Source organism: Ascidiella aspersa, chromosome 7 (genome assembly GCF_963924565.1).
Source record: "Ascidiella aspersa chromosome 7, kaAscAspe10.2, whole genome shotgun sequence".
NCBI lineage: Eukaryota > Metazoa > Chordata > Ascidiacea > Phlebobranchia > Ascidiidae > Ascidiella > Ascidiella aspersa.
In genome coordinates this window covers 26,292,075-26,309,652 of record NC_139453.1, presented here as the reverse complement: position 1 = coordinate 26,309,652, position 17,578 = coordinate 26,292,075, and the positions used below count along the sequence as shown (strand labels likewise).

The window sequence follows — 17,578 nt, the reverse complement described above, 5'->3', positions numbered from 1 at the left end:
AAGGCGAGTTTAGCACAGTTGTCCGCTGTCAGAATAAAATCAACCCGAAACCAACTGCCCACGGACCAAAAATGGCGTCCAATGTTACAGTCACGTGCGCGCCAGAGGGTGCCAAGTGGCCTCACATCTTCCTCATGCCGCTTCCCTACATCTCGGGCTTGGTCAACTTCGTCGTGCTGTTGGCCGCCACCATCTACCGCAAGCGACTGTTGCGTCACAACTACGTGTACCTGTGCGTCTGCAGCACGCTGCTGAGTCACATGTTCTTCCTTGGACTTCACCTCTGGGAAGAAACGACAAGCTACCTGCTGGACCCCGCCGTTTCGGCAGCAACTCCCAAAGGCCGGATGATAGTAGGTGGAGTGTTTTAAATTGTTCATTTCATTTTCAGTGTTGTAATAACTTAAGTCAATGACTTGACTTAGGTGCACTTAAGTCACTGTTTTCAAATCTAGACTCGACTTATGTCATTTGGATAAATGACTTGAGTTAAAATGAAGTGATTTCTTTATGTATTTTTTGATAAAATTGCTATTTGTCCAAATTTTTGCATATAAAACAAATTTTTTGCTATATGTTGCGTTTTTCTAATTTTTTAGTTCGGTATTGTTCATAATCGTACGAGTTTAAAAATTCTAATAGTTTAACATTTTATTTTCTCACAAGGACATGACTTGAAGTTGACTTGCTCTAACTATGACTTGAATGAGACTTGACTCGCGCGACTGATGACTTGGCCAGGGACTTGACTCTTTATTTAAGTACAAAAGACTTGACTGGGACTTGAGCCATTTTCAAAAAGACTTGTTTACAACACTGGTCATTTTAAAATGTCCTAAACCCAGTGGTAAATTGAATGTGTAAAATAAAAAAAATTCTCCTCGCCCTTACACGTAAATAACGACAATGATCTCGAATGGGAGCAAATATTGTTTAGACTTTCCTGTCTTGATCAAAGAATTTCGAATTGGGCGACTAATTATGCCTTATTTTGTGGCGAAATATATTTTCCCTTTAAATGACTAGAACTTATCAATGACTGACTTTAACCAAGACGGGAAAGTCCAAAGAATATTTGTCTTAAACCCAGTTAAGCATTTGGCGAAATAACTCAGCTGTAAATAGAGTCGTTTGCAAGAATAGCAAATTTCCAGTCAAAGTCATCGGTTTTCTAAGTCATTGTAACAGCAGGTCATGTACGAGCCATATCCAAAGTTACATGATGAACTATTAACATTTGTAATGCTGGCCAAACCCGAGCATTAAACTGGTTCTTTTATAAAGTATGAAACCCAGTCAAGTCTTTGATAAAATTACTTGGATGCAAGGTTGTTTGCAAAAATAGTAAAATCTATTTTTTTTACTTGACTTAAATCTTGTAGACAAATATCTTAAGTGATTGAAGCAAATGTCTTCACTTGTTTTTATTATTATATTCGTTGGTAACCTCAATATTTAGCACGACAGACAGTTCAATTGCTGTGTGAAGCGTTTTTGTTGTTTGTCAATCGATATAATGGTCGGGATCGGACAGTTAATTTTTCTAGTTAAAGTCATTGCCATATCATGTTATATTCAAGTCAAGGCCAAAATTATAAGTTAAACTATTAACATTTGTAATGCTGTCCGACCCCGACCAACAAGAGAAGTGCTTCAGCCGATCAATTAGAAAAAAAAATACGTTGGGGGTGAATTTATTAGCAGTAATAGCATGTAAATAAAACCAATTAGTTAAGAACGAATGGTAAACGTGACGTATCTCATAAAATTTAGGCGATCACTCATAAGTTTTGGATAGTCCCCGCAAATCGAAATACCCAGGCCAGTCTACACCGGATGTGAAATTAAAAAAAAAATTAACACAAGTGCCTATTTTTACGCGTTTGCGTAATAGGGCAAAATACTATCACCGATTAGCAAGGATCGGTTTCAAACCAGCATTAAAGTTAATCCGCATTTGCGGTCATATTTTGCGGTCACGCAAACTATATGTCATACAAACTAACTTTTGGCTCTAGAACTGTATTTTTTTAACACCAGTTCATTTGAAGACAACGACATTTGCCATTTCTATAAATGGTTAGTAGCAGCGTTAAGTAAATAGGCTACTAATGCAATACTAGCTTTTATCTAAAGCACGAACGGCAGCCAATAGTAACGCTAATGAGTCATGGCTTCTGGTGTTAACTAAAGATTTCGCTTTCACGTCTCCTTATTTGCATTAAGCTGACGTTGAAACGCATATAAACAAAAAAAAAGCTTGAAAACAAAACATTTCAGTTTCTTTTATTGTATGCTTGCAAGAGTCATGAACGTGCATTTTGTTTTAGCACTACAGAATAGTAACACCAACTGGTTGATTTCAAGAATAGTTTAAAGGCAAAGCGTGCTCACTGACCTTTTAACCTTCAGCCATAAACTACAACCAGTAATGTATTTAACCTGTTTTTGAACAATAAATTAGTTTAAAGGCCTTCGATTTGCTTTTGCTAAGTTGCAAGAAAAGAAGTATTTTAAACTAAACCGTTGAATAGCAAATACAACGTACATGATTCCGCATTAGCGAACGTTGGAAAACGCTTATTTACGAACTTGATTCATTTATAGACTTTATTGGGCTTTTGTTGAGTTTGCTACAACAAATGGTTAATAACGTATGTTGACGCTAATGACGGAAAATTATTCAGTAATTATAATAATCATCGTGGAATATCACTTGTTTTACACTTACTGAATTATATATATAAATGTAACACACACTTTAGTTCCAAATTCTAGGTAAAAACCGTTCGCCCTGTTAAACATGATTTACGCGCACTTCACAAACCCAAAGAAATTTTCTTTTCAAAGATACAAGTTCATCAATAAACCGGAAAGTGTACAATAATTTTGTTTTTGTTGTTATTTAGAAAAAAATTCCAATTCCTAAATTCACAAAGTTTGTAGTTAGAGATGTCTGATATTTCGGCATTATATTCCATTACCGATACCAGACAGTTTGGGCAAAATTAATTATCGTGATCTGATACCAAGTGATGTCATTACTATGCTTGAACAAGCAAAATTGATGGAATTAAAACGTTATGGATGTAGTTAAGTGTTTTGAGCCGAAATTGGCTTAATCATAACAAAGTTAAGTTACCACCACCAATTATTATGTTTGATAAATTTGCCTTTTAAGATTAAATCGCTGTTTTGGATCTCAAATTATAGCGGAAATGCCTATATTACATAATTTGGTATTGGATAGGCAGTGTTAGGCACCGATACGACCCTGGTATCAGACGAATACCGATACTACCACTTTGCATAGGGTCTCTGTCCTCTATCTGGCCTGATCCGATATTATAGGACATCCATGTTAATCATTCTTCAAAATATTTATGCTCACCAAAGCAAACAATTTCTCCGTGCAAAAATCATCAGACGGAATTTTGCTCAACTCTTTCTTACCTTTGATTGGCAGCTGATGTGGACACTCTGTCAGTCAGCGGCCATCGCCATGCTGTTCGGAATGTGCTGCAACTTGGGCGCCACAATCTACGTCATGGTGGACACCAGCTACTTCCAGATAGCCTCCAGCGTAAGTGAAGGGGTGGAGGCCGGCAACGAGCAGGCAAAGGCGAAGTAAGTGGGCTTTGTATTTGAGAATTTCGGAGAAGCCAGTGCTTTTTTTTTAGAAGATCTTTCGGTGTACTAACTAAGCTGTAATACAGAGGTGGCCAACCTACGGCCCGCAGGCCAATCCGGCCCAGGAACGCAAAATATCCGGCCGGCGACCTATGTCACAAATTGGGCACATATTTCTGGCTATTTCACCTAAGTAAAAGAAAATATATATTGCTTCTGCATCGGGTGTAACCTAATAGGTTACCCCGTTTTCAATTGCAAAATACCCAAGTTTATATCTGATTAACAGTAGTTATAACTTAACGCCAGCAGACCCCAAAGGCCTTTCTGAGTTTGGTTTTGGCCCGCGACTAGAAAAATGTTGCCCACCCCTGCTGTAATATGTCTCGTAGACGTTAGTCAACACAATAAAAATCAGCTAGAAAATTAGCAGTTTTAGCGCCGCTGAAATTTTATGTTCTGCATAGGTTAAGTATTGGGCATCGCAGGTTGGTTATAAAGTTCCTTTTCAACTTATTTTATTTGAGTGTTATTGTCAAACGATGGAAACATAAAATAAATATTTTCCAAAATATATTGGCCTTCACAAAGCTGTCGTTTAGTTTAACGTTTCTTTAAAATTCAGCCTGGATTTGAGCAAATATTTCTGTTTATAATAACCGTATATTAAGATCAGTAAAAATAATGCTGCGTGCCAGCTGGATTTGAAAAAAAATGCGTTAAAAACGTAAATCTTCTTTTTTTCACCATTTCACCAATCGGATTTAGACAGGTTCTGTTATTCGAAAGAAAATCTTGATAAAATATTCTTCTATTCCTTTTTTTAACAGCTTCATGCGAGCCAAACGCCTGAAAGCGATCGTTTTGGTCATTCTCTCGTGGCTCGTCCCTCTAGTGTTGACAATTCTCGGTCTGACGGTGCAAAATTGCACCCCGAAGTGTCGCTGTTCGCACGGCGCCGCCGGTGAGCTCTGTCCGTCATACTTGGGTTGCTCCAGGGTTTGGGCTCCCATGACTAACTCCTTCATGTCGATCAGTGTTGCCTTTTGGTTTCTGGAGGTGAGTGTATGACTAGATTTAAAGCACTGGGAAGCAATGTTATAAACAAATGATTTTGAAATGACTCAAGTCCCAGGCAAGTCATTTGAAAAATAACTTAAGTCCAAGTCAAGTCTTTTGCATAAATAACACGTCAAGTCCCGGTCATTATGAAAGCACGTCAACTGCAACTGCCAAGTCATGTCATTGACACGAAAGTTAAACGGTTAACTATTAAAATTGGTAAGCTCGTCCAATTATGAGAAACAATCAAACTTAAAAATAACACAAACGCAATATACAGCGATCAAATTGTTAAACATGGAAAACTTGAGATAAATTTTAATAAAAAACACTATATAATCCCAAGATATGTGACAAAATTAGGTTTAATTCAAGTCGTTGTGGTCAAAAGACTTCAAAATAAATAGCTTGAAGACAGTGTGGCTCATTACACCATAGAAAATGAAAAGTTTGGCAACTAAAACAATATTAAGGCGTTGTTTAGCATTTCGCAAATCAATAGCATCTTTGTAATATAAGCTTTTGTATTAAAAGTAACACGTCTGCAACCTAAAACTTTGACAAAAGAACAAACTGTGTAGTTTTCTAAAGTAGTGCTTCCCAACCTTTTTCAGTTAGCAATAATTTAAAATGCAACTAATTGCAAATACATAGTTTAACAGTTACATAAAACCTGCATCTCTACTACTGGCGTACGTACTGAATAGTCAATGCGGCATAACACATCCAATTGTTACGTATTTGTTACATTGTTGCACAAATGTACAAAACTGTAACATTTAGAAATGCTTCGCGACCCACTGGTTGGGAAGCACTGTTCTAAACATTACTTCTTTTAACACCACTTTTAGGTTGATTTTGCGACGTCACCTTTTGACGTAAGTTTGTGACGTCACCTATAAAAATATATCATTTCCCCAAACGGAAAAAATCGATTCGCGCCTAGTGCATAATGACTTCGTCTGAATTGACCAGTCGATTGCACACAGGTCGCTGGCCTCGTCGTCCTTATCCACAACGGAATCCGCAACTTCGAGAAGTTCACATTCGGCAAAAAGAGTCCGGGTTCCTCCCCACCAGCTGCGGAAGCTCGCGAGGTACAACTTCCAGGTGCAAGCTCCATACACGGCGCGGATGTGGAGGAGGAAGAAGACCAAAAAGAAGAAGAAGTGAGCGCAAACGGTGCGATCCGCGACACCACGACCGGCGCGTCCAAAGCGTCACCGTCGCGTTTTAACTTGCGCTGGTTCCGCTCCAATCCGCGCCTGCGCTGCGTTTCCGTCTTGAGCGGCGTCTTCCTGGCCGGCACCCTCCCCCTGGCCGTGTGCTTCTTTATAGACCTTTCGGGGGTGCGCTTCAGGGTTCGCGCGGCCAAGGTCGTGTCCATGGTGCTTGTACAGCTTTACACACTCCTGTGCCCAATCCTACTCACCACTTATCTTTCCAACCTGCGCACCGCCGTATTGCAACTTGTCTGCGATGTGCTCTTCTGTCTGTGACCGCTCCGTCTCTCTGTCTCAATGTGGAGCGTGATGGGCGTAGCGTCGCGTTGTCTTAGATGTGGTATGCTACACGCGGAAGCGGCGGAATCTCTACGAAAAAATACCTGTCGTTATTTTTCGCACACTGCTTCTGTTGGCCCGTGATATATGCTCCGAAAAATCACGAAAGAGACCAGTAAAGTGTCTGTCAAGTCTTTGGTGTTCCCCGAATGGTTGTGCCGTTGCAGGAGCAAAACTATAGTAAAAGTGTATTGTTGTTGGCATACCTGTATTGACTATAGTTTGCAATTGTCAAACAGGACAGGTACCGTACAAGGTGCGATGAAATACAGTAAGTGTTACTGGGCAATAGAGTAAATGTTACTGGCTTATTATTGGCTTTTAATTTTGGAATGTTTTGATTGCAAGTCCAAGATGATGCCGTTAAAACACGCCTAAAGTGACTTTAATATATTTGTTTAGAAAAGTGGACCCTTACATATAAAAATGTGCAATGTTGTTAGCCTAAAAATCTTGAATGTAACGTTTGCCCGCGACCATTAAATCTTTATTGTTGTAAAGCGAATCCTATAGTCGGTTTTTGTACGGTGGTTGTCAGCCCTTTTTAATTCTAGGGCCTAAAAGCTACTCGCGTTCACGTGTCCCACCGGTTGATATGCCCTGCTTTAGTAAGTCAATCCATATACACCATTATTATATAACATAGCTTAGCCTACAGTTGACATTTTGAACGTTGACGAAAGAGACGAGAAACTTATATTCGAGCATTATGGCAATTAATATAAAATTCAGGTATTTAAGTCGCATCGTTGGTACTGTCTTATTTACGTATATTTTATTACGTCGTTTCACGTTTTTGTCGTTGTGTCTTTTGCCGTGCAATTTTTTAACGTTGTAAAATTCAGTTGCCCAGACAAAAAAAGTGTAAAACAGCAGACTCGGAACACAGCTTTACCTGCAAAGACATAAAACAACACGCGCCAGTGCATATCGGTTCGTATATATAAGTCTTGTGATGTATAGTAATTCTCACTTGTCAGGGCAAAATAAATACAGCAACTAAAAATGGCAAAAAAGGGGGCTTTTTACATTTCCCTTAAAAAGACTTATTTCACTTGGTCGTTTTGGGTTAAATTGAAGGGTTGATATTAAGTGTTTTCAATATTATTAAAAAAGATTTAGGGTTATTTATCTTAATTTTTGCACAAAAACGATTTTCGGTATGATTGCGTTTTTGTTATTTTTTTAGTTCGGAAATTGTTTATGCACGAAAGAGTTTTCAATTTACTTCAGTATTTTATTTTTTGCCTATGACTTGACTTGAAGCTGACTTGCTCTAATATAATGACTTAACTTGTTATTTTCTGGAAAAAACTTGACTTGGAGTTGTTTTCTGAACCACTTGACTGGGATTTAAGACAAACCGGAACCGAACCGAAACTTTATGAACCGGTTTTGGGTCAATTTTTTTCGAACCGTAACCGAACCTGAACCGTTTTTCGAACGATTTTAAGCAGCCGAACCGGAACTGAACCGAATAATTTTAAATAACATGAACCTTAACCGAACCCGAACCTGTTAATAAAAGCGGTTCGCTCCAGCATGACGTCACAACTTGTATTTTACAGACTCAAGTTATGCCATGTTTAAAATTTTATGAACAAATTTGAATATTGATTAAAAAACGTTTATTTTGTTGTTTTTAAGATATTTCAATAATGAGTTGCTGTTTTTTTGATACGTCACGTAACTTTAATTAAATGACTTACAATCCAAAGATTATTCTCTACATTTATCGACCCACATTTTGAGATTTAACGCAAATTATATTGTATCTGAACCGGAACTTTATGAACCGGTTTTGAAATAACGATGGTTGAACCGGAACTTTAAAATTCCTCCGAACCGAAACCGGAACTGAAACGTATTCCGAAAAAATCCTTGAACCCGAACCGAACCTGAACCGGAAAATGTTTACAACGCTGTTACTATGGTCAAATAAGCAATTTTGATTAAACTAATAAGTGCAATGGCAATGATTTTTGTTTTTTTGTTTATTGTAATATATTTTTGAATATTACAAAATTTACTTTAATAGGTAGAAAAGTCTAATATTGAGCGCAAAGCTTGACTATAATACACACATTAACATGGTATCAGATTTAGTCCGGTACTGCACAAGTATCGAACGAGTAGGCATATATTTCAACAACAACTTAGCAATCTAGTTCTAAAATTCCAGATATGGAATCCAATTAAACAATATCGTACATTCCTGGCGTAGATTCCTTTTTTTCGCAAAAAATGCTAGTGTGGTGACGTAACAATTCCAGGCGTATCTGTCGAAACTAGAAATTCGATCGCATTGCAGAGTAACATTGATGTGCCGCCTTGCTTGGTTTAATTTAGTCAATAGCCAGATGCCCATCGAAATACGATAATTGCCACCTAATCTGTTTTGAGGCACCGACAACGCTAAATTAAAACGTGCCTGCGTACTTTCATGTCAGCTGTACATTGTTCAGTTTTGAGAAAGTTAACGCCATTTGAGACAGATTAGTTAACCAAACAAGACTGGCATAAATTTCACGTCGGATTATAGTGCTTTATGTAGACCTGATCCTACCTTGCAGCAAATAAAATGTTTGTAAAACAATGAAATGGATATGCAGATAGTTGTTTTATTAATTTTCCAGCGTGAAACAAACTGTTTGAAACGCTAATTTCTGCTTGGTGGTGCTACAACTACGTTAATCAGGCATAACTATACACAGTATACAGCAGGGGTGGGCAAACTGCGGCTCGCGAGCCGCATGCGCCTCTCCGGCATGTTTTTTGTAGCTCTTCTAGTTGAATCGTAAAATTTCAAAAAAAAATTTAAAGGTTACCGAGACATAAGAGTACCGTTTATAAACATAAGAGTACCGTTTATAAACGTTTTTCTCTTTTTCTTTTCTTTATTTAGGCCAGCATTTCATTTATGACGTAACACTAGACGTAGAGTTCCAAGAGTTAGTTAACAAAAGTCTGATATTAATAAATATTGTGCGTGTTATTTTACTATTACCGTTATTTTTGTTTCGATTATTACCGTTTTGTTATATTACAATTCTGTTATTATTGCGGCTGGCCTTGCATTGTTTACCGTTTTTGTGTTGAAATAATTTTGAGGCTCTTTGGTACTTGTGTTTTCTGCAAATGGCTCTTCCATTGTATACATTTGCCCACCCCTGGTATACAGCATAAAAGCTTTTAATCCTCAATAAGCATAAAGGCATTTGCGATTACCACATTTAGTAAGTTTGTTTAAAAAAGAACCTTCATTATTGTGCTGGTAAGAAATACAAGTTAAATTTAAAAAATGCATTTAAAACCATGTTATGCGGAAACTTTGGCGATAATTTATAATGCTACTTGCAAACTGTGGCCATAAATATACTGCCCATGGAACATATACCATTCCATGCATTTAATGTTCGTCTGCAGCTAAAAGTCAAATAGAAAAATACTATTTTTGTTAGTGGTCCAAAATATTTGAAATGTTTGTTGATAACCGTATTATATACCTGTACGACGTGTACGTGGTTATTTAACATTAAACACATAAGCCTATATGCAGGGTTACCATACCGTGCTTATTTCTAAGATTTGTGCTTATTTTTGGGTGCAGTGTCTTAGAAAAAACAAATGTGCTTATTTCTAAGAAACGTGCCTATTTTAGAGGTGTTATTTTTGTCTTAATTTGGTTTCTAAAAAGTTCTTCATCCATTATTTTACATTAACGGAGGAGTGAGAGACTTCATTTATGTCTATTTACCAGGTTCTTTGACTCAGATTATAACAACAGTGCATTAAAGTACATAATAACAATGGATTTTGATTGTATTTTATAAAAAGTACATTGTAGCCTATGGAAGTGTTGTAGTTTGCTTTAGCAATCAAGTAAACTTTCGACTTGATATGAAGACTGACATTTTAGGTCTAGGCATACGTGTGTCAATACAGACAAAATATTATTAAGAGAACGAGTCAGCATACGCACGTTTTTTGTGATAAACATGAAAATAAATTTTCTAATGTCAAAAAAAGTCGAAAGGGAAAAAGCTATGATCATTGCTGTTATTGTGATTGCAAAATCTGCCCAGGGAATATGGAAAACATAATGTTACAACAACAAAAAAATACTAGAAGCATTTTAGTAAATCATTCAATGAATAATTTTATTACGAGCTAAACTCCGCCAAGTAAACCAAACTTGACTACAAGGCAGGCAGGGTCAGCTGCAGGCGTTTCATGCTGCCATGCACAAGGTGTACAGGTGCGCTCTGACGCAAAAAATACCAATTTCAAGCAAATAAACGCATTTTGTCGTGTTTCGCGCGATTAAGCTACGTTTTGCCCTTACAAAAATTAGTGTTTTTAGGTTTTTATTTATTTTATGACATTATTCCTGTAAGCTTGGATTTCACCCCCGCAATCCTGGATCTGGCCCTGGTTTTTAGTAGCGCGCTTATTTTTTTGAGTAGCGTGCTTATTTTTTGAGTAGCGTGCTTATTTTTTGGAGTAGCGTGCTTATTTTTTGGTCTGAGCAGATGGTAACCCTGACTATATGGCTGGCGGTCTAATTTTTCTCTGTATTTGCTTATCATCGCGCTCTTAATAAAAGTAGCACAATCGACAGAATACACATGTACAGTAGCCCACTTAGGTGCCGTACTCGTTTGACCTATTGTAAGCATGGATATATGACGGTTAGTCATCAAGTCAGCAGACACCTCATACTAAAATATCAGCTTGTAAATCCTGAAACTTGTAGAATCCTTTACATTTGTTATTGAAACGGTGGTGAAATTTGTGTTGTCTATGATTGACACAAAAGCTAAGATGCAGTTAGTAATGGTATGATTGTATTTTTCCTTTACCTTGGCTGCCGTTTGCAATTATTAACAGTGCACCATATTTGTTACAATACCGGAATTTGCAGACCACCATTGTTTCTACAAACTAATGTTCCAGTGCGCAAACTAATGTTCCAGTACACATGTTTATGTTCAAGACAAGCAAAAGAAAAAAAAGGAATTTATTCAGCACCTCCAGCAAGAAAAGAGTTTCGCAAAATCGAACAAAAGCTATTAAAGTTTGTATGTAAAATTTATAAACGCCTTCGTGGATTTCTCGTGTATTCCGAGGTATTAATTGCATTTGCAGCCCATAAAAAGATTTGTAAAGACTCGACACACGCCACTAGGTTATCATTGCAACACGAACTCTGTAAAATGTTTTGAGGTAGTCTAATAATAGAATGCATCCAGGACAAGTCACGATTTGACATGTAATTGACTTGCTTTTGGTTGAAAGCTGCCATATGCTATTTAAAATCGCACAAAAATAGTGCAATACAAATTGTATCTTTACAAAGTCTTGGGCTGCTTATAGTGTTTGTATGATTAACGACTAATCAGTCACTTTTTAACTGACTTGACGTGCCAAGTTCTTAACGTGCTAAAATTTAAGTAAGCCTGTTCAAATCTACGTTCTGTTTAATGGCCTAGATTTGTGAAGGTATTAGGCTAAAACAGTGTTTATCAACCTCAACCTATATAGGTAGCGAGACTAAATTGTCGCCGTTTAAGATTTCTATAATAGGTTATTCTAAAAATATTTTTTTTAAGGCTGGTACGAATTAAACACGGTTGGAAATGTTTGCGGGATTTCAGTTGACTGTCGTATGTATTTTACAACGAACTCAGCCGGATTCAATTACCGCGGAATGGGCCGATTTGCAACACACTGACATTTAGCTGTAGCCTCGTTCAGCGTTATTACGCGAAAGCGGGCCGCAAAATGCAAATGTCCTTACCTGGAAATCAATACGTTCTCACTGCGGCTATATGTCATGCTATATCCGATCGTTTCCACTGGAAACCGAAACGATTTCGCTGGAAGCCACGTGGCCCCAAAATCGAGCCCGCGGCGCCGAAACCCCAAAGTGGGGCCGTCTTTTGCGGGCGGGGTTAAGAGTTTGAATCGAGGGGGGGGGGGGGTCGTGTCGTTAGTCATTTCGCGAAAAGGTTTGGAATTGTGCGACTGTTTGACGTTGGCACTTTGTCTTGGCACGCCGCTTTGTTTTTTTAGACAAATCGTGAGGCGTACGTTTACCCAAGCTGCCTGGCACGAATCAAGGGGTGCTGTGACACAGCAGAAATGACAAAAGTTTCGACCGCGGGGAATGTGTGCGTTATACCATCATTAAACGTGACACGCTGACTACTGTCGCCCTTTTGACGCTTGTTATTCACATTGGCAATGTTATTTTTAAAAAGATTTAAATTTAATACGATTTAAAGTCGTGCGTACAACTCTAAATTGGCAAAATTTAAATGATTAAATTAAAAACGCTGGCTTAGAAGTATGGTTGGTGGCTTGCACATTTTAAATTATCATCGAACTTGGTTTTAGGAAACTGCGCAACATCCACTGTAGATCAGGTTTGCTTAAATAGGCTACGGTCTGTGAACCTATGTTTTGTTTTAAAATGCGACGCTGTATTTCTCTTTTGAACACAAACCACAATCGTTAAGACACAATGTTTTAATCACTTAAGGTGTTCATTGCTGTCTACCTATGGTAAAATTCATGTTTTACCTAATTAAATTCTCCTTTGCGCCGTTTACGAATACTCTTGGTTTCACAATTGAAAAGCTAATCCAAACAGGGTCTCCCAAAACTGAACAACATTTGCTTCAAATAGGAATCGCATCATTCTTGTCGTTAGAGCAGTGGTTCTCAACCGGGGTGCCTCGGCACTCTACGGTGCCATATTTAACGCTCTAAGGTGCCGAGAGATATTTCAAATTCTTTAGGGTTCCAAATTCTGCTCTATTGGAAAGCTTCGTGATACAATTCTCGTTTACGATAAAATAGCCAAAAATTAATAGTTTTTTCAACTTTGTTGCGCGGTAAATGTGCTGTTTCAATCTCGTTTATTGCAACGTCATAGTTGACCACTCAGCAAAAATACGAACAGGGGTGCCGCGAACTATTTACAATTTCTGTAGGGTGCCGCAAGCCAAAATGGTTGAGAAGCACTGCGTTAGAGTAACATTTCGTTGAAACATGCGGCGCTGTGATTTTAAATTGAACCAAACTTTTGCTTAGAAGCGTTGTGTTATTAAACGTACAAATATAGCATAGGTTGATATGAAGATCGGTATTTATACAAACTGGTTGGGTGTCGTTCAAATATGGAATGGTACATATCAGTGGTTCTCAACCTTTTGTTCTTCCGTGGCCCATTTTCGTTGCACAAAAATTCTGTGGCCCAATAAATGTTTATGAAAAAAAACTATAAACTAGGTTTAGAACAAAAAACAGCAGATCATGTTTCAAAACACATTATTTCTTTAACCGTGCATTAGTGAGATACTTGCTGCTGAACAATAAATTTACATTCCTTTTCGATTCCTTCTCAAGCCAATATTCCTGTAAAATTAAGTATAGTGACATAAATGATGGCCCACTCAAAATGTTCTCATGGCCCACTGGTTGAGAACCGCTGGTATATATATATACAACAAGCATTACAGAACGGTAAAAGTCTGAGAAAAATTGTGTTCAGTAATGAACATTCCACCTTGTCAATCAAAAAAACAATGCAAAGATTTTCACTGCTTTTTTATTTACTCGACTTGACGAAGATCACCACTGATGCAAATTTAGCAAATTTACTGACTTTGGTCTGTCAAACGACCGCGTCCAAATTAAGATTCATTTAAATATACAGAACAGACCAATAATGAAGCGAATACGAATAACCTAATTGTAATAATGTTCTAAACCTAAAATACACACTTGTCCGACACTGCCAGTTTGGTTAAAATTAAGCGAGTTTAATTATAAATGTTTATTTGTCGTTGCTAGAAGAAAGAAGCTATATAGCATTATTGAATTTTACAGTTTTGTAGAATTATTCAAGTGCAGTTAAAATAGATGTGACAAGGCGTAAAAACGACTTATTATAGATTTAATATATGTGGCCCTGTGTGTTTTATGACGATGCTTAGAAGGTTTTAGGTCGTTTATGTTCAGATTTTTAACCTTTTATTTATGTCAATGCTGCCGTTTATTACTAAGACTGCATCGCCATTATAAATGCACAATCTATAACTGAGGTTTGCTGAGAAGAAAAAAAGAGTTCGCTCTTAATCTATATACTGTAAAAAAAATATATATACTGTAAAAATAGTCAAGTTTATCGAAATGAAAAGAGTCAAGTGATTTGATCGGAAAACTTAAGTCAACTTTAGCCATTGAAAACAGTAACTTCTGAGTCGTTACTACGAAAGTTAATATCGGATCGGCGCTGATACGCGATGTCACGTGGTAGAATTGATAGTTTGTCTGTTTGTACCATTAGAAAGGAAATTTCGCAGAAAATAGCGAATAAGCAGTCGAAAGTATCTTGTTTTTAACGCTCAAGCAAATTTGGTTCTAACAATATAACTTTACACTTGTGTACGCTTTTATTTCACCAAGTTAGTTATTCCCCCAAACCCTAGTAATGACGTAATTTGATAACGAGGTCGGGGAGTCGTGGTGTTTAGCCAAAATACCAGGCAGCGGGTCTTGTGATAAAGTACTTTCCACGTCCACAACACTGATTTGCCGAGTGCCAATTTCTCTAACATACATATGCTCTATCAGCGTCTTACTTGGACTGCGCGTCTGCGTAATTTCGTGTGGGACGTAAGCGACTTCACTCGTTTGATAAATGGGCTGAGCGACATTACTTGCGTCTCACCATCGTTGTCGTGCGGTGCGCGTTCGCATCGTAGACGCCCGACTATGTTCGCGTTAAGCGCCGATGCGTAAGAGCCCGTCTATTTAGAATGACGTCATTCGGTGCATTAATGCGTCGCTTTAGGTTTGCATATCGCATCGCATGCGACAGCGTGGTCTAATTGTATATGCGCGATACCCATTTACAAACCTATATGTGCTGGTACAGTGGTCGGCAAACTTTATTTTGTCGCGGCATGGTGAAACTTTGCTGAAAGTACAATATGGGAGTCCATGGCCTGCCTAATGATGAAAACGAGCCTAAATAAAAGTACGAGCTGGAAGGTGGTCAAAGCTGCAACAAAACACACTCGTTAGATCAGTGCTTACAAAATGGGCTCAGAGGAATTAAAAACCCTACATAGATAGAGAGTTTGCAGTTGGAAAAATCCACGCATCTCAATAAAGTTAACTACAGAGGTATTTTAGGATATGTTCCTGTTAGAAAGGTATATATTTTAAATAAAAACTTCTAGCCACTTTATTTTAAAATATAGTACAATGCATGAACTGTAGGGCTATCACGTGGCCCACAACCACACAATAAAAGTGAAATAGTAAATAGTAGCTCGCTGCTCACTAAAATTTGCTCGAAGGTCCACTTTTGGGCCGCGGCCGACGGTTGCCGACCACAGTGCTAGGACATATGTCACCATTTAAGTGTGTGTGTTTGTGTCTTACCGAGTATGAATTTGATCAAATCACTTAGCGTACGATTGCTTGTGCATTTTTTTTGAGCTAAAACCGTTAAGACAGCAACAATTTGTCATAAAACAAACAATGCTTTGTTAGAATTATTTTTTTTTATTTTTTTTACTTTTATGTTCTTTTCAGATTGTTTGGCTAGTTTTGCACGGATTAGTTTAGGGATGTTTATCACAAGCATTAACTAACATGGCACTCATTGACGTCACGTGTGTTGACGTCATGTGCAGTTGCAACACAAATTCGGGTTGTTTTTTGTTGTTAAATTCGTGAAAACGAGGTCTCGCTTTTTTCTCTGCAAAGGCACAGCGTCGTGCCGTTTATGAATGCAGGCCGCTCTTAACGGACACGCATTCGACGTAAGTGCACGCAACTGCAAAGGCTCTCCTTTGAAATGCACGCGCTTGCGCTTTTGCCGTTCGTGCAAGCTTAACAGTTGCAACCCGCGCATTTGATGAAATAAGCGTAACGCTTTAATGTGACTATGGGTTTTTTGGTTACAACTTGTCGCTGTAACGTTTATGTAAAGTTTTACTCGGTCCTATGGATTTCACTCTATTCTAAAAATAAGTTCTTCTGGTATATATTTGTTTGTCCAACGTTTCGTCCAACTATTTAGAAATACAAAGATGTCTTGTTGACCATGTGTGTCATTCCCTGATAGAGGCTTTCTGAATAGTTAGCCGAAACGTTGGACAAGCAAATATACACCAAAAGAACTTATTTTTAGCATACTATTCCTAGTAGCAAGAGCATCTCTATTCGTTGGCAACAGAATCGGGTCACACGACTCTTTGAACAGAAACCTGCGTAATGCGTTTGGCCGAAGAACGCCGCGCAATTCGAATTGCATTAGGCAGCGGCAGGCAGAGTTCAAGAGGTGATTCACTGTGCTGTTGAAACGTCAAAGCTGACATTAGGTGACTGTCACTTACGTCTGTAGACGCTGATTTATTTCGTCTGTTTTCAACTTTTGCTAAGATTAGCTTTGGTCGAATGCACGAAGGTAAGATGTAAAGAAATGTTTTTTGGGCATGGTGTAACAAGGATATTAACGAAAAAGGTATTGTGCAGATGTAATGTTATTTCTGTGTTGACCCGAGATTCTTTGCTAGTTAAGTTTATCTTTAACGACATAGAAACACAACTTTTGCCTAACTTCTTAGCACATTAAGAATATCAATGCATGAATTTAAATGTGTATAGAAGTGCAGACAGTGGTTATAGAATATAAATACTTCTGATTCCCGATGTATTTTTGTCTTGAGGTAGACAAATTTGATGACGCAAATCTTAAATTAAAACTCACTAAATCTTTTCAGGAGAAACACGAAAGCAAAACCATTCCCCCATATTTGAAGCCAGCCAGTCCTTCAAATGACAGGCGATCATTATGCTTTTGTGACGCCAAACCATTTTTGACTCCGGACAATTAACGGACATTTATCAGAAATGCTAAAGGGTAATGATTGGCCAGGTTGACGTGGTAGCGAAGGCTAAGCGACATAAATACATCTCAATACTTACTGTTTTTGTTTTGATTCCACCCTCGGGCACGAAATATGAGTCAAGCTTTTTTCGGGGCGTAAAAATGTTCGCGTAATGTCCACGTTTTAAAAGCTATGGCAAACAAATGCGCCATGAGTAAAAGTTAAGCATTAATCGTTTTTTATTGACGTCAAAGTCTCCAGCTGTGACAGTTTGCCTTGTTTTTGCAATTAAACAGTAATAACGACAAAACCGTGTATGTAACTTAGTTGTAACAAAAATATTTTACGGCCCCAAGTGTCAGTAAGCGAAATTTATTCCTATCTCCTAAATCGAATTTATCACACAATTTA

At 37.9% G+C, this 17,578-nt stretch overlaps 1 protein-coding gene across 1 annotated transcript; it reads left to right on the top strand.

Annotated features, from left to right (window-relative positions):
- LOC146138703 (uncharacterized) lies at positions 1-6,191 on the top strand. Its single transcript, XM_083394655.1, has 4 exons — positions 1-353; positions 3,467-3,627; positions 4,461-4,689; positions 5,682-6,191. Exons 1-4 carry the CDS (start codon positions 72-74, stop codon positions 6,189-6,191), a joined length of 1,182 nt encoding a protein of 393 aa, XP_083250781.1. The 5' UTR covers positions 1-71.
- The last annotated feature ends 11,387 nt before the right edge of the window (positions 6,192-17,578 follow it).

Bases quoted from the DNA above. Each gene is read 5' to 3' on its own strand.
- LOC146138703 (XM_083394655.1), top strand. From the start codon at position 72: ATGGCGTCCAATGTTACAGTCACGTGCGCGCCAGAGGGTGCCAAGTGG. The intron at 354-3,466 runs GTAGGTGGAGTG...TTTGATTGGCAG, and splicing joins CTCCCAAAGGCCGGATGATA to CTGATGTGGACACTCTGTCA. The intron at 3,628-4,460 runs GTAAGTGGGCTT...TTTTTTTAACAG, and splicing joins AACGAGCAGGCAAAGGCGAA to CTTCATGCGAGCCAAACGCC.